The 21525-nt window shown below is 42.9% G+C and overlaps 1 protein-coding gene across 4 annotated transcripts in view; it reads left to right on the top strand.

Annotated features, from left to right (window-relative positions):
- Window positions 1-2931: 2931 nt before the first annotated feature.
- DDAH1 (dimethylarginine dimethylaminohydrolase 1) overlaps window positions 2932-21525 on the top strand; it is a 124809-nt gene continuing 106215 nt past the window's right edge. For 3 of the 4 annotated variants that reach the window (XM_081143783.1, XM_081143784.1, XM_081143785.1), the window contains exon 1: window positions 3755-4199. In XM_081143783.1, coding sequence (XP_080999909.1) covers window positions 3897-4199 — 303 coding nt within the window. In that variant the 5' untranslated portion in view covers window positions 3755-3896. Of the gene's footprint in view, window positions 3018-3754; window positions 4200-21525 lie in introns of those variants that run through there. The other variant, XM_081143787.1, reaches the window with a different exon arrangement.

Here is a 21525-nt window from a genome sequence, read left to right as displayed (position 1 = left end):
GAAATCATGTTCAAAGCCTTCTGTTCAAACCTGTCAAAGGATAATACTTGCTGAGCACCTAGTAGGTGCAAGGTACTATTATAAGCACTTTTCTAGGCACTTTGAATTATTGATTTAACCTTTATAATGACCATATAATAATGGGTTCATTGCTGCCCATTTTAGAGATGAGAATGAAACTAAGGCAAAGAGCTTTTCAGTAACATGTCTAAGACCATACAGTAATAAAATAGAGAACCAAGCTTCTACCCACAAAGTCTGGCTGCAGAAGATACACCCACTCTCCATACTATATGTTTCTCCATTCCTCGAGAGATGAACACTTAGCCCACCTATTTATTTCCCATTTTCCCCATTGTACTCTGGGGAAGAAACCAGCTATTTCCCCAACCTGTTTCATCTTTCTGGGCCCACAGAGGCTGTATTTTCCAGAACTTCCCTGTGCTTACAGTAGCTATGTCACCGAGTTCTAGCCAGAGGGCATGCCAGTGAGGTGCATCACTTCCTGGCCTGGCCCATTAAGTCTCTCACACATGTTGCTTTCCCACTCTTTCAGCTTGAGGAAAGTGAGCATGGTGAACTTGATGCCAAATTTTGAACAGCTGGAGCCACAAAATGGAAGAAGGCTGGAACCCTGAATGTTGCTTGGAGAAGAGTCAGGAACCAAACAGAAACGTGTTAGACTTGAAGTGAACAAGAGATAGACTTCTATCAACTGTGTGCTATTATATGTGTTAGAGGTGCTTTGTTATAGCAGTTAGAGCTACCTTAACTGATACATATGTGAATTGAGCTGATCTATTATTCCTTGAACATGTGTCTGGCTTTAGCACATACTTTTCATTAGAGTTCTCAGTTGTTCACATCCTAAAAATTACTCAATGCCTGAATAAAGTCCAATGGCCTTTAAGCAGCTTTCGTCCATTCCCATTAGCCACAGTGATCTCTTTCCTTCAATTTCCTGTGGCATTTTGTTGCTTCTACCTCTTATGTGCCCTATCATAGCTCCAATTTTGGATGTCTTGTTTCCCCAGGCAGACTGTGAGCTCTTCTAGGTCAAGGGTCATGTTTTTTATGCTTTTTGCATGATTCTGAAGTGCATAATATAGTGTTACATGTTGGGAATTTTCAATAAATATTTGTGGGTAAAATGAATTTATATTAGTCTCAATAAAATCCATTTTCCTAAAAGTAGTCCTTCATTGCTCAAGCAGGAAGGCATGTAAACTATAATTTACTGCAGTTGGTGTTCTATTATTCTCTTCAGCAATGTACACATTCTAACACTTTTTGACAAATGCTTAGCAGAGACAGAAGGCATACTTATCAAATTTCAGATGACACAAAACGAGAGGTAATAAATAATGCACGAGATGACAGGATCAAACTAGGCCAGTTGGAATGAAGCAGATAACATTTAATAGGAATAAATATGAATTTAGACTTTAAAAACCAGCAGCCTAATTTATATATGGTTAACATCAATTTTTAGGAAAAATCTTTCCAGTTTTAGTTGGCTATAAGGCTGACATGAGCCCAAAGTGGTATCCAGGACTCTGTTCACTGGGTGTCAGGCAAAGCATTCAGGCTCTAACAAGGCACAGGCATGAACTAAAATTGCCAGGTAGAAGCCAACTGGAGGTGATGGAGCCTCAATTTGGGGTAAATATAAAGTTCCATATTTAAACCTGGGTAAGCTCAGCACATGGGTCAGCTTTCATCTGTAGCATTGGTCAGAATGCACTGTCTCTTGAGGATACCATTCAGTGATTTCTGACACTAAGCTGGCGCCAATGGGGCAGTCTGGGTCCCCTTAAGTTTTGCCTCAGAAGTAGAACCTAGTAGGAAGGTTTGTTATTTTCCTTTGAGTCCCATTCCCCAGTGTCAGGATAAGAGCTATCCTTCACTTAGGACCCCTAATTTATGAAGGTGAGAAATGCCACATTGTCTGGGTAAATTTAAGTTTTACCCTTGGGAGAAGGGAAAGAAGGCAGATCACAACTTCTCTGGGCTCAACTGGGACAACTGTTCCATCATCGTCAGGCAGATCTGCTCCTAGAAACCCTTATTTCCTAAAAAAACTGGGATCAGAGTTCCGGCAAGAAGGCTATGACCTGGTTCTTGGCACCAAGAAAACAAATACAATATTAGTCAGTGTTAATAGAAGCCTACCATCTGGAACGAGCGTTCTGCTGTAGTCTGTAGAGCATCAGACCACACAGGAAGAATTGTTTCTTTTCTGGATACCACGATTTAAAAGGATTACTGGCGTGTAAGGAAGATGGCCAGAATGTTGAAGGGACTTTGAAGCTAAATCACTAGCTACTTTTTGGTGGTTCAGCTGCCAGGCCTGGAAGGTGTCAGGATGGTGAGTGAGAAAGGCGGATCAGACAAGATATCAGAACTGTCTTCAGATAGGTGGGTGCTGTTCTGTGAAAGAATACTAGCATGCTAGGGCATGCCAGGAGGCTGAGCTCAAACCAGCGGATACAAGCTCCAAATGAAGGAGTGTTTAACCTTATTGCTCCTCAAAAGTAGAATACACTTTAAGTAAGTGAGGTTTAAAATGTTCAAGAAAAGATCCAATGACTGTCATAGACGTTTTAGCTGTAATTCAAGAACCCTGTGTCGGAAGTCAGGCGAGAGGGTTTCCAAGGACCCATTCAAATCTAATGTTCTGTGATCTAATCAGTCTTTAAATTAGAAATGCTCTACAGAAGGTGAAGAAAGAATATTATTACTTGAGATTGTTTTGTAACTACAACCCCCCCCCCCGCACCCCCCCCCCAAAAAAAAAGCAGAACCCATGGGTTATTTAATCTGTGAAATATGAGAGGGGGAGAATAGAGGGAAGGGAAGGCACTCCCTGAGGGAAATGGTAAAAGAAACGTTCAACAGAGACCACGGGAATTCCACAGCGTTGGTGGGCGAACGGGAGGGACAGGCCAGGGACAGGCTGGAAACCCTCTCACTCAAGGGCAAGGGACTGTGATGCTGCACGTCGGACACCGCACAAGGTGAGCACGTGTCTTTTTTGGGGAAAGCGCGTTTGGTCTTTGCCTCCCTACCTCTGTGGGCCCTGCAGACAAACATGCCAGGGTCGTATTGTTCGTGAGAGGTGATTGTCCTTGAAACACTGTTGCGTGTCTGTCTTTTTTCTCTCTGTACGTGTTTCTTGGACTCTCCCTTTCTCCAAGGCGAGAAGGAATACGATTTTTTTTTAACAATCTCGAGTCTCACATGGGGTAAGGGGGCATTTGCAAAGGAAGTCAAGGTAACACGGCCTTGGGCGGGAAGACAGATCCTCACCCTAAGAACTGGGGGACGAGAGGGGGGGAGCACCTGCTGGGCAGCCCGAGAACGGGAGAGGAAGGAGAGCGGTCCAAGTCTCTATCCAAGAGAAAGACTCCATCGCGGGCCGCTGGTCCACCAGGGAGGCCCCCGGCTGCTCCGGCAAGACCGCTGCGCTCTCCAAGTTGGCCCGGGAGGCGGGGTGAGGTGCGCACCTGCGGAGGAGCACAGGTGAAGTCGGGGCCGGATTCGCGGACAGCTCGCGGAGGCCCCCAGCCCGCGCCCGCCTCCCCGCCCGCCGCTCCCACGCGCGGCCGCCCCCCCAGCCCCGCTCGCCGCGCCGGGCTCGCCCCCGCCACTCCCCCGCGGCCGCCGCGAGCCCCGGGAGCGCCGGGTGGGCGCGCGGGGTGCGCGCGGGCCGGCCGCGGGAGCTCTGGGCATGCTCAGTCGCGCGGGCAGGGCGCCGGGCGCGAGCGGGCTCCGTGCGCACCACAGTCGTCGGCTGCCGCGGGGAGCCGCCGGGCGCTCGCAGGCTCGGCGCGCCGCCCCGGAGGACCCGCTGCCGCCCGCTCCGCGCCCGCGCCCCGCCGCCTCCGCCCCGAGCCATGGCCGCGCTCGGTCACGCCGCCGCCTTCGGCCGGGCCACCCACGCCGTGGTGCGGGGGCTGCCCGAGTCCCTCTGCCGGCACGCGCTGAGGCGCGCCAAGGGCGGCGAGGTGGATTTCGCCCGCGCCGAGCGGCAGCACCAGCTCTTCGTGGGCTTGCTGGGCAGCAAGCTGGGGCTGCAGGTGGTGACGCTGCCGGCCGACGAGAGCCTCCCCGACTGCGTGTTCGTGGAGGACGTGGCCGTGGTGTGCGAGGAGACGGCCCTCATCACCCGCCCCGGGGCGCCCAGCCGGAGGAAGGAGGTAACCGCCCGCCCGGCGACGCGAGGGGCGCGGCCGGGACGCGCGCGGGGCCCTCCCCTGCCGCCCGAGCCCGAGGTGCCCCGGGGATCGCGGAATTGGCCCCCGGGCTAGTTCGGAACTTCCCTTTGGGGGGCGAGGGTGTGTATGAGCAAGTCGGAGGGAGAGAAGTTCATGGTTCACGCCTCCCGCCGTCTGCGCCGCTCGGGAGCCTTGGAGAGGACCCGGTGGAGCGCGAGCGCGTGGCCTCCGGCAGGTGGGTGGGGTGGGGAATCCATCTCACAAGCGTTTTAATTTGTAAAGAATACAAAGCGGCGAAGACAAAAGAAGTCTGAGGGCTCCCCGGGAATCCCGGGCGGGAAGGGTGCTGCTCTGGGCAGGCGGGCTGGCGGAGGCTGGAGACGACTCCAGGGGGCAGTGCCCGGAGCTGACACTTGACCCCCAGCCAAGTCCTGCCTGGAGCAGCGAGTAGGGCGGGCCAGGTGAATGAACGGGGTGTCGGTGCCCGCAGACCTAGGGCACCCCAAGTTACTTTTCAGGGGTAGTGAGTGAGTTCTCAGAAAGGAACTGGAAACTGAATGAATGAAAGGAGAGCGGTTTGTTGGTGAGCCGGGGTCAAGTGTGAGAAGGAAACAGGCCAGGCTGAAAAGCTGCGCTCGGCTTTCTCTCTGTGTGTGTGTGTTTAATTAGAAATTGTTGTTTCACAAATTCCATAATTTTTATTCTCAATATTTATGAACTCGTAGCAATTGGAGCTTTCTGTGTTCTCAAGGGATGGTGACTACTTTAAAATATTGCAGCTTGTGAAAATGGTTGTGATGGCTTTAAACACAAGGTAGGCTTGTGGGAAGACACAGAGTGAGATTGGATTTTTAAAATGCCATCTGGCCTGGGATTCTTTTCATTGCCCTCTGAGAGCCCAGGATCAAGACGCTGTTGCTATCGGCATCAAGTGGCATTGCAGAAAGCTGGTGGTTTCTTTCATATCTGGAGGGTTAGGGATATTTTTCCCCCTTTTCTGTCTTTAATTAGTTCATATTGCAAATGCCTCCTAAGAGCTTATTCTACACATGCTTCGCTACTTGGGTAATAGAACCTTATATGTTCTGAGAGAATAAGCATATTTTGTTTATTTCACAGCGAGATGATCGGCTTTTTTTTCACCCCACCTTAGCAGAAAACTAGAAGAGTAAAGGTCTCATTCTCGTAGCTCGTTTTTCTCCTTTGCCACACCTCTCCATGTTTGAGCCTGTGAGGTGACCCACTCTGTTTTAAAGTGATAAGCATGGAACTCCATTTGAATACTTTCTAAAATACCCTAGGCCATATGGCAGAGCTGTGGTTTGCACTTAAGAGTAAAATAGATTTCAAAAACCCTTTCAAAACAGTACTCATTTGTTGAGCGTAGTAGCCCAGCTTCCTGTTAAGAGACTGTCATGTATTTAATCATTCATTTCATTTTATTCCTATAATAAAACCTTCCAGCCCTGGCCAGTGGGGCTCAGTGGTAGAGCATCGGCCTGCACACCAAAGGGCCCCAGGTTCGATTCCTGGTCAAGGGCACATATCTGGGCTGCAGGTTAGTTCCCCTGCCCCAGCCTGGGGGCATGCAGGAGGCAATCAATCAGTGTGTCCCTCTCACATCGATGTTTCTCTCTCTCTCTCTCTCTCTCTCTCTCTCGCTCTCGCTCTCGCTCTCTCTCTCCCCCTCTCTCCCAACCCTCCTTTCCACTCTGTAAAAAAACAATGGAAAAAAATATCTTCGGGTGAGAATTAACAACACACATTCACAAACAAACACATTCAAACAAACTTCCAAATTTTGGCCTTCCTGATACTAAAGTGGGCAGTGATCTTTCTTCCCTGTCTGATTTTTGAGGCATACATGTTAAATTGACTTTAGTCTTAGATCAGCCTGGTGGTCCACTACCAGAGGTACACAGTGTAGTGGAGAAGAACATCAGACTGTATCTAATTCTGTTACCTTGAGGAGCGTCTCCTGCCTCAGTTTTCTCACTTGTAAAGTGGACCTAGTAATACCTATTTCATAGAGTTGTTGTAATGACTTCATTAACCCACCTGGAATGTGTAGGACAGAACATTTCATGAATGTTAGTTATTATTCATTTAACGATGGACCATGGGAAACTTACTCCTTCTTGAGCAGTAAGCAGTCTAATGTACACTGACATACTCACAGTGACATTTCCCCGTCACGCCTGAAGGGGCATCATCTTCATGCCTTGGGTTCCATCCTAACCTATTATGTAGCACTGCCTCCCAACGTGAGTTTCCTGTTGCTGTGTGGTCTCTCCTCAAAACGCCTTTGCCATTGCACATGACCTGGATTGCCAGAGCAACAGACCTTCCCGCCAAGTCGTTTTGGATGGGGTACTTCTGGAAAGCAGGCCATGCAGAGTAACTAGCGGTCTTTGAAATGTCTCAGAGCACCAGTTTGCTGTCCTGGTTGGTGTTAGTAAATGCTTGTTGAGTGAATGAATAAGTGAATGAATGAAATGCTAATTAGCTAATATCAGCAAGCTGATAATAATTACTTTAAGGCTCTTGTTTGATTTTTATTTATTTTTTTAATGTGACACCCGCCTCCCTAACTGAAATTCCACAGCCAAGGCATTATTTAAAAATTATTATCACCAATCCCCCCCACCTCCTGTTTCCTCACTCTCCATCCCATTCTCCACACTGTGGCCAAGCTGGTCTTTCTAAAACTCAAACCTGATCCTGTCCCTCCTGTGATTAAAAGTCTTGAGTGGCCTTTAATGAACTTGACAAACCCATTGAGATTAGCTCTGATGGCCTTTCCAGTTTCAGCTGCATCTCTGACCCCACCCCAGATGCCTCATATTGTTTTTGAGTATGCATTTCTCCTTTGTCCAGAACACTATTTCTCTCTCCTCTCCTCCACTTTACCTGGTTGCACTCATGCTTAAGTCCTCAGCTTACTGTTACCATTAATATTATTAGCTAATCTTTACTGGGTGTTTGCCATTTGCCAGACATTCTGCCAGATTTATGACATGCATTTCAGTGAATGCTCACATCAACCCTTTAAACTCAATATAGCATTATTCCTATTTTAAAGTTGAAATTGAGGCTGAGAGAGATTAAATAAATTGGCCAAGATTGTAGACTGAAACCAGTGAAACCAGGATTTGAATTTGGGTTTGCAGGACTCTAAAGCTCTAGTCCCAATCTCTGTAATATTAGACACTACTTTCTCAAACTTAGGATTCATTCTCCTTTTATGAGCACCTATAACCCTCTGTACTCCCTTTTATGGTATTTATCATACCATATGGTAATTGCCTGCTCACCTTTCTGTATCCCCCACTATTATGAAAATCGTGAGGGCAGGGAGCATGTCTGTATTGTTCAACATTTTCTCCCCAAGGCCTTGCACACAATAGTCATGCAACAAACATATTTTTGCACAGATGTGTCCATGACTTTAGATCAGCCTTAGTTTTCTCTCATTATGACATATTTGATGCTTTCAAGCATCCCCAGTCAGTAGAGTCACAAAAGTTTCATTACAAGTATAGTTTTCTCCCTTTCCCTGTCTCTGAATCTTGTTGTTTTGTTTGTTTTTATAAAATTCCTGAGAAGTCCCTTCTTAATCAAAACATCCTGTTCTATTTAATGATTTTTCTTCCTTGGAAAAAAGGACTGAGAACAGAACTCAAGAAAGTAATCTTTCTGTAAAAGCTCTGTGTTTGGCCCTGGCCAGTTTGATTCAGTGGTTAGAGCACCAGCTCCAAACCAGGTCAAGGGCACATACTTTGGTCCCCAGGCGGGAGGGAAGCAATACATGTTTCTCTCCCACGTCAATGTTTCTTTCTCTCTCTCCCCCTCCTCCCTCCCTTCCACTCTTTTAAAAATATATATATATATATATCCTCTGGTGAGAATTTAAAAATAAAAAAAAACGGTGTTTGCCACAATGGGACCTCCAAAGATTAACAAAACACAGGCCCTGTCTGCAGGAAGCTTAAGTTTTAGTGAAAAAACTGTGTATACAGAAAGTTATCAAATGTTAGTTGTCTAATAAGTATATTTTCAGGAATATGACTATTTTAATATGTTTAATACTTTGGAAACAAACACATTAACCTTGATAAGCCAATCGTGTTTTAAATGATTCCAAGTTACTTTTTAGAGGAAAAAAGGTCAACTTCTAAATGTCAAAGTCCTGTAAACAAATATCTAAATGCTGAAGTAAGATAAGTGACAGGATGTGGCAATTGGGGTTGGGTTTTTTTTTTAACTAAAAATTTGGGATAGATTATATATGCCTGAGGTACCAAATTCAAAAGGCATGAGAGGATATGCATTGAAAGTATGTCTTGTCCCCCTTACCCCATTCTTGTACCTGACTACTCAGTTGCCTTCCATAGAGGCAACTGCTAATGCCACTTTCAGTTTCCTTCTAGAAGGTTTTTAGTGCCTAGTACATAATTAACTGAGAAAGCTTACTCAAGCAAAATTGTGAAATATATCCTGTGCCCTTTTGGCCTTCTTTCACAGCTATTTTGTCTTTTCCCAGGTACCAAATATTAGTATGTCAGATATTCTGTGTAGGAGAAAAACCACTCACACTCATTCTCACAAAGTGATAATGGCTTTAATTATGCTTTCTCAGAATATTTGCTTTGTTGGTGACCTCTTTAGGAAGAAGGTAATGCTTAGCACAAGGTAATAAATCCCCAAAGTAGAATTAGACATGGGCGGGGGGTGGTGTATAAGGGCATAAGTGGGAGGGGTGAGCAATACATATTTGGACAGAAATTCCCCTTCTATTGGGGTACTTAACTATTCAGACCTACATATTTTGGTCCTGGGCTTGTTCTTTGGTTAAGAAAAAGAATAATTATGCTGATCCCAGAGGCAAGGTAGCATCAAGATCATGGCTAATGACTAGTTAACATGTACCAAGTTATGCGTGTGTGAATCCCAAAAGGTGTATTAACTATTAGCTCTATTTAAAAGATAAGGAAACTGAGACTCAGGTAACTAAGGTTAAGTAACTTGTCCACACATAGCTAACATGTGGCAGAACTGAGATTTTCATGAGAATGTAAAGGTCATTTTTGCTTAAATCCTTTTTCCCAGTTGTGGCTAATTGTAACAGAAGGTTAAATCAACATAACTAAATCCCATTTCACAAACTAATAATATATAATTCAACTTGGATATTAGCTAAGTGAATTATTTTACTACCCTTCTCTCATAAATTACAGTAGGTTCTCATTTTATTTAAATATAATAATTCAGTCATTTACACGAAACCCCAAAATTGCCTAGGCACAGTTGTACATGATGGTACCAGCAGATTGGATGACTGCTTTTTAAAATGCACACATTTTGGAGATGGCAGTGGACTGAGTGGAAACTACACTGACATTCTCCAGGGACCAAACTGGAATTACAACTAAAATATAGAAAAACCATCCTGAATAATCAACTGCAACTGAAGACTAGCTGGAGAGCACCCTCATAACCAAGGACCTAAAGTGGAGACCACATAGAGACTGGTAGGAAGTGCGGAGGTGCCAGAGGGCTGGCTGGGCTCCCACAGGCAGCAGCTGAAGGTCCGGAGTGATATCTCAGCTGTGGGGGAGTCCCACTGAGGACTCTAGGACTTAAACTCCAGGTTGGGCTTCCCAGCCAAGAGCACCAGAATTAAGAAAGGTGACCATATAACACCTGGCTGTGAAAAGCAGCTGGATTTCTGTCTGCCAGGGAGAGATGGCTGGAAATGCAGGTACCCTCTTAAAGTATCCTGTGCAGCCACTCACCTTGGGCTCCAGCAGAGGGAGGGCAGAGTGGACTGGAGCTGTGTGAGGAGAATCTAGGGTTGTGGGCTCTGGAGATAGAGCTCAGAGGGCACCCCTTTGGATTCCTGTGCCCAGTCATTCCGCCATACTACAGAGGACATCTTTCACAGGCAGACATTTACCTTCCAAGCAGCTTTTGCCTGAGGGGGAAGCAATTGCCCCACCCTGCTGGAAAACCTCTCGCCCTACCCCTGGAGTTTCTACAGCCTGAGGCTCATTAAGAGAATCAGATTAATCAGCCTGCAGGCAGAGGCAGACCTCAGAGTGCTTTGAGTCTTTGCCAGATATGCTTCTGGACCCAGGCCTGGGAAAAGCAGACTTTGGTATGCATCTTGTTCCTTTCCAAATGCACCCAACCCCAACAGAGGGGACCTCAAGTTGTGGGTTGTTGACAGCTCCAAACAAGGTACTCAAGGTCAGTCACAAATAGCGTCTGATGTTGGCCTGCACCAGAGATCTTCCAAAAAGACTGAGAGTCCTAGCAGGCCTACCTAATACATAGAAACAAATCGAAATAAGCAGCCAAAATGGGGAGACAAAAAACAAGAGAAGTCTCCAGAAAAAGAGCTAAATGAAATGGAGATAAGCAATCTATCAGATACAGAGTTCAGAATACTGATTGTAAGAATGCTCAACAGCATGAGAAAAGATATGGAAACTATGAAAAATGATCAGTCAGAAATGAATAATGACATAGCAGAAATAAAGAATACATTGGAAGGGATATATAGCAGATTAGAGGAAGCTGAGGATCAGATCAGTGAATTAGAAGACAGGGTAGAAAAAAAATCACTCAATCAGAGATCCAAAAAGAAGAAAAAATTAAAAAACAAGGACAGTCTAAGGGAACTGTGAGACAACATGAAATGCAAGAATATTCACATCATTGGAGTGCCAGAAAGGTCAAAACTAAGCAAGGGTTAGAGAACCTGTTTAAAGAAATAATGGCAGAAATTTTCCCTAACTTGGTGAAGGAAAATGTCACACAAGTTCAAGGGACACACAGAATACCAAGCAAGAAGAATCCAAAGAGGCCCATGCCCAGACATATCATAATTAAAATGCCAAAAATTCAAGACAGAATTTTAAAGGCAGCAAGAGAAAAGCAATCTGTTACCTACAAAGGAGCTCCCATAAGGCGGTCAGCTGAATTCTTATCAAAAGCTCTATAGGCCAGAAGGGAATGACATGAAGTATTCAAGATAATGCAAAACAAGGATCTGAAACCAAGACTACTCTCTCCAACAAGGCTATCATTCAAAATAGATGGTGAAATAATGAGTTTCCTAGACAAAAAAAGGCTAAAGGAGTTTATCACCACCACACCAGCATTGCAGGAATTGTTAAAGGGACTGCTATAATTAGAAGTAGAAATAGAAGCATTGCAAGAAATGTTAAAGGGTCTGCTGTAATAAGAAATAGAGAGAGAAACATAGGCATAAAGAATTAAACTGACAATAAATAAGAACTTATCAATAATAACCTTAAGGACTCTAAGGGAGAGATCAACAGCAATACAGTCATAGTCATGGACTTTAACACCCCACTGACTTCACTGGATAGATCTTCCAGACAAAAAGTCAACACAGAAACAGTGACTTTAATGGCACACTAGATCAGATGGATTTAATTGATATTTACAGAACATTTTACCTAAAAGCTGCAGAATATACTTCCTCTCAATTGCACATGGATCATGCTCAAAGATAGACCACATGTTAGGACATAAAACAAGTCTCTACAACTTCAAGAAGATTGAAATCATATCAAGCATCTCAGGTCACAATGGCATGAAATTAGAAATCAACTACAGTAAAGTCACTCAAAAACATTCAAACACATGGAGGCTAAATAGCATGTTATTAAACAATGAATGGGTTACCAATAAGATCAAGAAAAATCAAAAACTTCCTGGAAACAAATCAAAATGAACACACCACAAACCAAAATCTATGGGACACAGTGAATGCAGTCCTAAGAGGGAAGTTCGTAGCACTATAGGCCTACCTCAAAAAGCAAGAAAAATTTTTATTAAACTATCTAACCCTACAACTTAAAGAATTAGAAAGCTCCCCTGTGAAGCTGTCCAGACCAGGGCTTTTGTTTGCTGGGAGTATTTTAATAACTGCTTCAATTTTTTCAGTTGTTACTGGCCTATTCGGGTTTTCTCTGATTTTTCCTGATTCAGTTTTACATGATCTCACTCCTATGTGGAATCTAATGAACAAAATAGATTGAGGAACAAAATAGATTCAGAGACATAGAAGCATGAACCTGATGAATCTCAGTGGGAAGGTGGGGGTGGGGGAGTGAGTGGGGAGAGAGTAATCAAAGAACTTATATGCATATATGTATAACCCATTGACACAGATAATAGTGTGGTGAAGGCCTAAGGGAAGGAGGCAGATGTGGGGTGGAGGGGATCAATGGGGATAAAAAAGGGGAAATAGCTGTAATACTTTCAACCCTAAAGATAAATTTTTTAAAAATTTAAAATAAATAATAAATAAATAAATAAATAAATAAATAAATAAATAAATAAATAAATAAAATGCATACATTTCCTCCAACTTCTGTTTAACTTCAGGTGAGAAAACTACCATAAACCATAATTTGAAATTACTTTCTCACCAGGACAGGAAGTGAACGTGCTGGAGGCTCCTCACAGGGCAGAGCAGATCAACTGTTCTTGATAAATTGTTACCTCCCACTGGTTAGAACAACTGCTACTCCCTTTTAGTTTCTTTTTCAACTCTTCTACATGTCCTTGGCAGTGAGCATTTGAAAGTTGATGTATCTTGGAAACTGGGATGCATCCAATAATGTAACCTATTCCCATACAGTTGATCTTGAAAGCCTTGAAATAAAGAACATGATGAGTAGAGAGTGATTTCTATTAGATACTAATAGCGAAAATGAGCTTTCTGCAGAGATTCCCAGAATCATTAGAGAATCATTATAAGACTAAGAAGTCAGGAGTGGATCCCTCATAATTCAAATATGCTGCAAAATTGCTTTTGCATGTTTTTGAATTATTAATGAGCTCAGATTTCTTCAAAATTAGTTTTATTATAGTAATGGTAGGTATCCATCCATTAATATAAACCGCAACAGAGAACAAGCTACTTAAAATTTTTGAACAAACAGATTTACTTTCCACTGCCTGCATTGTAAATAAAGTATTCATGGCCTCTTATGAACCTCAATATAAACTTGGAGATGCATGTTTAAAAAGTGAGTGCTGGAATTTGATATAAAAATCTGTAACTGCTTCAGAAAGCCTAGTTTTCTGACTGGAGATCTGGACATGTATGTGTTGGAGTTCATTCCCCTAATCAAGAGGTATCATAATTAAAGATAAAATAACAGAAATATAATGAGAGAGAAAGGTTTCATTTACATCTTATGCAGAGCACCATGCGTTCACTGTTCACCCCAAATAGTCAATAAATATTTATTTACCATAACTAAATCTCTGATGTTCCATCAAAACGCTCCCCTGACCTTTGAAGTTGGCTTTCATTGCTCTCCCTAAACTGGTATTAGGTATCAAATCTGTCAGAGTCTTTAGGCTCATTTCATAAACAGGCACTTTTCATTCAAAAGGACAAGCAAGAGTAATCTCAGACAACAAATTCCATTAAAAAATGTGTGCATGTAATGCCATCCTAGTTCACTTCGTCATTGTCAAATAATTTAATATTTGAAAATGCACATTGTCTTCCTGAAGCTGAGTGATGAAGGAGCAGTAGCATCACATGGAAAGGAATAAATCACTAGGCTTTAGGCTTCTGTTTTGAAATGTCTAGATCATCCAAGCAAATATGACCAGAGAAATCAGAACAGCAGAGTATGAAGATGGTACAAATCATTACAGGGTTGGCTTAATTTGGCCCAGCAAACCCATGTGGGCAAACGTGACTTAGTTTAGGTTAGCAGATTAAGGGGAATGCAACTTGTAAGCACATCCCATTTTGCAGCTGAATAGGCATAACGGTAAGTTGTCATCCCAGTGAAGATGAATACATCAATATTTTGCTTGATTTGAATATGCACAAGTAAATAAGCCTTTGCTTTCATCAAAAACATTTTTGCCTTGATTCCTTTGTTTTCTTTTGTTTAAGAAATACAGTTTTCGCCCTGCTGAGCGGGGCTCAGCAGTTGAGCATCGACCTAGGATCCAGGCGATCGGGGTTCGGTTCCCTGTCAGGGCACATGCCCCGGTTGCGGGCTAGGCAGCCAGTCAATGACTCTCTCATCATTGATGTTTCTGTCTCTCTCCCCCTCCTTTCCTCTCTCTGAAATCAATAAAGATATGTTTAAAAAAAAAAAAAAAAAGAAATACAGTTTTCTAATTTGCTTGTGGCAGTAATTATGAGTGCAGTAAAAGTGACTGTGCTTTCTTGCCCTGGCTGGTGTGGCTCAGTTGGTTGGAGCATTGTCCCATACACCAAAAGGTTGTGGGTTCAATTCCCCATCAGGGCACATGCCCGGGTTGTGGGTTTCATCCATGGTTGGGGTGCATGCAGAAGGCAGCTTATCAGTGTTTCTCTCTCAAATTGATCTCTTTCTCAAATCAATAAAAAAAATTTAAAACAGTGACCGTGCGTTTTGAAGGTGAAGGAATAATTGTTGCATCACTCATGCGTGTTTGTGCATTCAGCAACTATCCGCTACTTACCAGATCCAATGTTTGGTGCAGGGGGGATGTAAATGAATTAGATTCCACTGTTGTCCACAAGGACCTCACAGTCAGGGAGGCAGACGGGTGGCAGACACTCACAGAGCAAGAGGACGGGTTTTATGACAGAGCTCTGCCTGGTGCTATGGAAACTCCGAGAGGTGTGTCTGACCCACACCAGGACTTCTGAGGAGCAATTTTTGAGCTAGAAGTAACCAGGAGAAGGCAGAGAGGGGTAGCCTTCAGAGATAGAGAGCATTATGAGATAGGATGAGGGTGATAATACAGTAAGAATTAATTTCATTAATGTTGGGAAGGATAGAGGATTGAAAAAAGCCCTCCCATGCCCTCTCAGATTTCTGAGATTTTTGGATCCCCAGTTCCAAGTTCACCAAGAGAAACACATCCTTAACCATATTTCCTGTTTTGGGCCTAGAGGAGTTGGGGCCTAGCACACACCATTTCTAACTGTACTCCCATCTTTTCTCCTATCACATGCTCCAAAAGGGTCTGGCACCCCTTCTAGGATTCTTCACTGGCACAGTTTGGGAACAGTGTCACCAACCCTAGAGTGGACTCCAAGTTTGAGACTCATTTCTTGAGGTTGTAGAATGTCACTTGACCGGGCAGTAATATTTTCCCTTGGTCAAATTTGCCACTTTAGGATGTGTCAGGCAAATCTGGCATCTGTAATATGTAGGTATCTAGTTAACCTTTAAGCAACGTGGGGTTAAGGGGCCCTACTCAAGTGGTCAAAAATCCATGTATAACTAAGGACTCCCTTAAAACTCAGTCATGTCTCATTATCTGTAGGGGATTGGTTCCAGGACACCTGTGAATGCCAAAATCCACTGATGCTTCCATCCCTTGTATAAAATGACATAAAACAATGCATATAATCAGTCCTACACATCTGCAGATTCCTGACCGTGGATGGAAAATACTGGCCTGTAGTTGGTTGAATCCACAGATGTGAAACCTGGACATACCAAGGGCCAACTGCATATTTATTGAAAAAAAATCCATGTATAAGTGGATCCTTGCAGTTCAAACCCATGTTGTTCAAGGGTTAACTGTATATAACATTATCCATGTCAATGGCAGGTAAGGGGAAACTATTTTCTATTTGATGTTGAAATGTGTTTTTATTCACAAATCTCCATCTTGGCAGTAGACACCCTTGAATCTCACACTAATACAAATCAAGTGCAGCCTAAATTGAGTGTGAATCTATAATTATGGGTCGTACTTTGTACATGGCACAGAGGCAGCATGGTAGGGATACAACACTGTTCTAGGGGTCAGGGACACTGGTTTTGATTTTTATAGTGACATAATGTAATATTCTTTCCAGCTTGGAGATGCTGTACTTTCCTTTTGGAACTCATGATGTGTGGGGGTGGACCCATGGAGGGTGGGAAAGGAAGAAGGAGATGGAGGAAAATGGAAGGGGAAATTATAACTTATATTCATGATGTGGGATTACAGTTTAGTGAATAAAAAATAGTGAATTTTATTCAACCTAAGACATTATACTTATTCTACTTAATTAGCCAGCCATATAAACTCATGCTTTGCTAATGACAATCCATTATGAAATGAAGTTGAATTTGCTAACTCTATTTCAAAAGCTCTGCTTACTCAACCAATCATAGCACATTTGATAAATAATTTTTCCTACAGAAGACTTTAAGTAAATGCCATTGAAAGAACCTGATTCCCAGACCCATATAATCTCTACCCTCACACGTCACTTTCATCAGTGTGTACTATTTGATGTTTCTGTGGTACGTGACTCAGTGGCTTGAAGAAATGGAGAGCAAGTGGGTGTGAGGCATGTGTTGTAAATTGTGTTTTCTGTTATAACTAAAAGTCTTGACTTGCCCAGGGCAGTTCTTTCTTATAAACCCTCCATATGTATGTGCTGATTTCCATTCCTGGTGCTAAAATTGAGTTTCATTTTCAGGAGGCAAAAGCTTTGACTTTGCTCTTCCAAAACTGCATAAATTTATATTTCTGAGTAAACACAAAAAAATAAAAGACGCCTATTTAAATGTAGCCTTTCTGTAGTAAGCTATGTACGAATTAAGATTGTGAACATAGTAAGATCTTGATGTAATTAATTTTTAAAACTTGCAGATATGCTTGTGGTAAACATAGACATTTTTGGCCTGAAATTAAGAAAACCTGTAATCAGTTAATTAACTAATCTTGGCGCAGTTACAAGATAATAATAGAAAAAATATATCAATTTTATTTTCTTAATTATTATGTTTTTTAGTCAAAAAGGAACCATCATTTTATGAAGAAAGAATAATATAACTCCAGTTTGGCTTTGGGTCATATTTTAGGCTATCTGTGATATAAACATCTTTTCCAGTTCAAGGGCTTTATGTGAAGAAGCTTAAACCTAGTGCTTTATTTTGAGGTACTCAAACCAGTTTTGCTCTTGCTTTTGTGTTCTCCTTTCTTTATGCCCTCTTAGTCCGCCTCAGGGGCCCTGACTTTCCAGCCCCCCTTTCTCTCAAAAAATGGTGGGAGAAAGAACGGCCCTAGTCCAAAAGGATACTGAGTTCTTCATTTTTTGCCATGTTACTCTCAGATTAAATGTACAGTTTTAGGCCTCCCCTAATCTCCAAGCTTCCCAAGCCACTCCAAGTATATAAGCAGTTTAAATCTGAATAGAGCACAGCTTCAAGACAAGGCTTTTTGTACGGTTGTGTGTCTCTGTGTGTCTTCAGATTGCTGCCCTCCACCTACTTTTGTGGGGTCATGAAATCACTTAGCGGATCATGACCGCTCATTTATTTTTATTGTAATAGAATCAACAGAAAACGTCTGAGTACACAGCAACATAGTTGGGTCAGTATGGTTTTGTGAAACTTTTTTCATTTGTATACATTTGTGTTTGTATGTGTACTGATTAGGTATATAAAATATGTTTCCTACTCTGGGTCATGGTTAAGAAAAAAACTGAAAACCTACTCTACCTCCTTTCAAACAGATTTCACCACTTAGCCTCTTCTTAGAGATTCTAGAGGGCATGCCTGCTTCGCAGGGCATTCTGGGAGTCAAAATTGCAAATGTTTCTCTGTGCATATTAAGTCACGCTTGATTTCCACTCCTTATAGTGATGATGTCCTGGCTGTTTGGACCCCTGTTCATCCAGAAGAAAAAAAAAAGTTGAGGAGGAGGAAGATAGTGGACTTCACCATTTGCTAGAAGCAAATGGTAACATTCTAAACCAGTTAAGGGATGTTACATTGATTGAGACAGGAAGGCATGGTTTCCATCTGAACTTGCATCACTTTCACTTTTGTTGGGAGTAGATTCGATCAGTGGTGGCAGCACACCCAGAACCCCTTGCATTAAGAGGGGCTGCGCTCTTACATCTTCCTACTGGCAGCCTCAGGGTCCAAGGTCCGGATTTGGCTGTGGGCACTCTTGGAATGGGGGTAGGAACTCAGATCATGTTTGTTGTTGTTGCTGTTCAAAGAAGCCCAGAATGTGTCAAAGCACAGAATGTGCTAAAACAATTATAATGTTTATGTCATTTTCAGACCACTGCCTAAAGGCCTAGGAAGAGATCTTGGAAAATGCTGTTTTTATCATTTTTTTCTTCACACTTCTGCAACACTAAATAGGTGGAAATCCCCCCTTAAGCCTTTGTGGAAGAATGCCCAATGGAAATTTAATTTTCTTCCCCTAAAGAACCTATTTCAGCAATATTTGATGGTGATGGTGTTCATTTAAGTCTGAGACATTTGGACTAGCATACAGGTTGTAGCTTATTCTCACAGTGCATTTGGTTAGTAACGAGTGGATCTGTGGCAACAGGGAAACAAATCGTCTGACTTTCAGTGGTAACCCCCTTTGCGCAGCTGAGCAGCCTGGCACTAGGAGTGGAGTGCACTCCCTCACACATGCTCTTTTGTCCCCCGCAAAAGGAGTGCTTTGAAGATTTCTATAAGAGACATTAATGATAGAGGCAAACAACGTGTGGCTGGGACTAGAGAAATTGTGTGTTTGTAGGAAAAGGATTTGGAATTGTGCATCTTGGAGCTATAATTGCATGAGAAAAAATGGGTGGTGTGATTGTCATGTCGGTGTCTGCATTTTTCTTTGTGAGCACTGAGCTGGATAACCAAAGCCTCTGAGTGGCTTGCAGGAAAAGTGAGGATTAATATTGCTGCTGAACTGGACCCCAGGGAGAAGCTTCTTGGTGAGGGAGAGGAGAAATAGGGATTTCAGTTAGAACATTTTCTTGAAAGTAAATGCACAAAAAACATACAAGATACAGCTTACGGGCCTCCATGTGGCTGAGGGCTCCATTATGATTCGGTACACGCTCCCTGAAACACTCGCCTGCCCTGAGGTCAGCCTAATGGCTGGAAGTTCCGCAAATGTAACAGCTACCATCCCTTGGCCTGTTTTAAAAACACAGAGAGAGAGAGAGAGAGAATTTATATTTGTTCTAAATCGGGTTTGGAAAAAATCAGTTTTCTCCTTGTGAATAATGCTTGGTAGTAATGTGGCTCATAAAAAATGATTAGAGGGATTCTTGAGTTACATTATATTGGTGGATCACTAGCCAGGAAAAACATGTTTTTAAATGCATTCTCCCTTTTCATTGGCCTCTGTCCATCTGTGATCACCTCCACATTGCTTTGCCTTCCCCTTCGTTTCACTGTTTTCTGGAGCTGTCCGTGGAGGAGAAAGAGTGGAAGCAGTTCCTGGAGCTTTCCTACCCTTCTTTACCCCTCTCTTGTTGGGTGTTCCTGTAACACCATAGATTTGTCCCCATATTCTGGGTCTGGATTATTATTGTGAGAATACAGTTTTCAACTCATAAGTAGATCATAAAGTTAACCTAGTGGGTCTCTCCACTTTTTGTTTATTTTTTTTGTAGATGAACTAGAGTCAAATTGAAAATATCACCGTGTGTGCATTACCCATAAGACAGCCAGGTGTGGGGTTTTTTTCATGTAACTTTTGTCTTATTTATACAAATGTGTGTTGTGGATTCCACTGCAAACTGTATTTCTTACTGTGGGTCACTGTCATTGAAATCTACTTATCTAGGAGACCGAGACCAAACTTAAATAAATGCTATCATTTTAGCTTTTGCTGACAATCTACTGTTTGCAGCATCAGTTGAATTTTAGTGTGTGTCAGAGACACTTGACTTGCATTGAGCAAGTGGGCAGTTTGGTTTCTTTGTTATCTAGTGGGAAGGTAAAGCCACTCATCTAAATGCAGCAAAATGCAGGAAGTGGAGAAGACAAGAAGAAAGCAACCAGTAGGAAAGGTAGTGAAAAAATAAGCGGAAAGCCTTGGGCTCTTCCCAGTGAACAGACATTTTCAATTATCAAGGACTCCCTCGCATAAATGCTACAGAGAATTTACATGCACTTAGAAGTGATTTGATCATTTTTAAACCAAATTATGATGTGTTATTACAGCCTGGGACTGCAGGTGTTCAGAAAGCATACTTCTTCTTTAAAAGGGCCGCAGCCCGGCTGGTGTGGCTCAGTGGTTGAGTGCAGACCCATGAACCAAGAGGTCACTGGATTGATTCCTGGTAAGGGCACATGCCCATTTCTCATCAATGTTTTTTTCTCTCTATACTTCTCCCTTCCTATCTCTCTAAAATCAGTAACTTTTTTTTTTTTTAAAAGGACCACATTAGAGCCCAGTGCATTTTCATGTTTTGTTGACCCCACCTCATTTCTACTGCTGCTGCTTTCCCCTGCTCCCCATGATCTGCCCTCCTGCCTCTGATTCAGCTTGCTCCGTTCCCTAAATCCACCGTCACTTGAGGTGCCACGTTATCTCAGGTACTTCAGTCATCGTCATCCCCAGCGTGTGCACCTCTCTCACAAAGCTGGGCTTTCTCCTTCTTTCTATGTGCCCTGAGGGTGGAAGGGGACAGCTGTGAATTCAAGTTGTGGTTCCATTGCTCATTAGCTGTGTGGTCTTGAGCAAGCTGAGCTTCAGTTTCATCATCTGTAAAAATTAGTGTGGTTTTGGCTACCTTATAACTTAGTTATGATGATTAGATGCATTAAATATGTTAATGTGCCTAGCCGGGCCATGCAAGAGTAGCTCTTCCATCAGTGGTCAACCCTCCTCTTGCTGTTACGTGTTTTCTGTCGTTCTGGAGAGAAGTCATTCAAATCCCTAAGGGTTGAGGTTGTGCTTTTTTTCTTGCTACTTTCTCTCCCTGGAAACTGGAGACCTCTATCCTTTTGGCTGTGGCCTTGCTGCCTGTGGCCTCCCCGGACATTAAGACTCTGCCTAGCATGGCTCTTATATTTTGGACTCCTGTGCTGACTCTACCTGAAACATGCCAGGAGGTTGGAAAAACCATTAAAAATATCCCCTTGAGCATCAGCGGGCAGCTGGGCCAGTCTCCCAGCACCTGTGCTACCCAAAAGGCAGACCTGGTGTGGGTACTGGCCGTCTCTCCACCTCACCGTTTTAGGAGTAAGTCATCACACTCAACTGAATCAAAAGATACCATCCCTTCTATAATTTCTTTTCATACTTCCAATCTTCTGAGTAAGTGAATACTTATAGAATCTCTGCCTTCAAATTTACCATTTGATCTTGAACTGGTTGTATATGGGTGTTTAGATTTGAATTCACATTTCCAACTTCTTTACCCATTTAATATGTTTTCCATTTTTAAGAGCTTTAAAAATGCTTCTCACATTGCAAGGTGAAATTCCGCCTGGAGTTGAGTCTTGGTGCCACTTCTCAGTTACATCATCTTGGGCAACTCACAAGTTTC

Source organism: Miniopterus schreibersii (assembly GCF_964146895.1).
Source record: "Miniopterus schreibersii genome assembly, chromosome: 8".
NCBI classification, from domain to species: Eukaryota; Metazoa; Chordata; class Mammalia; order Chiroptera; family Miniopteridae; genus Miniopterus; species Miniopterus schreibersii.
The sequence above is the reverse complement of the archived record's forward strand: the minus strand, read 5'-3'. Positions and strand labels throughout refer to the sequence as shown.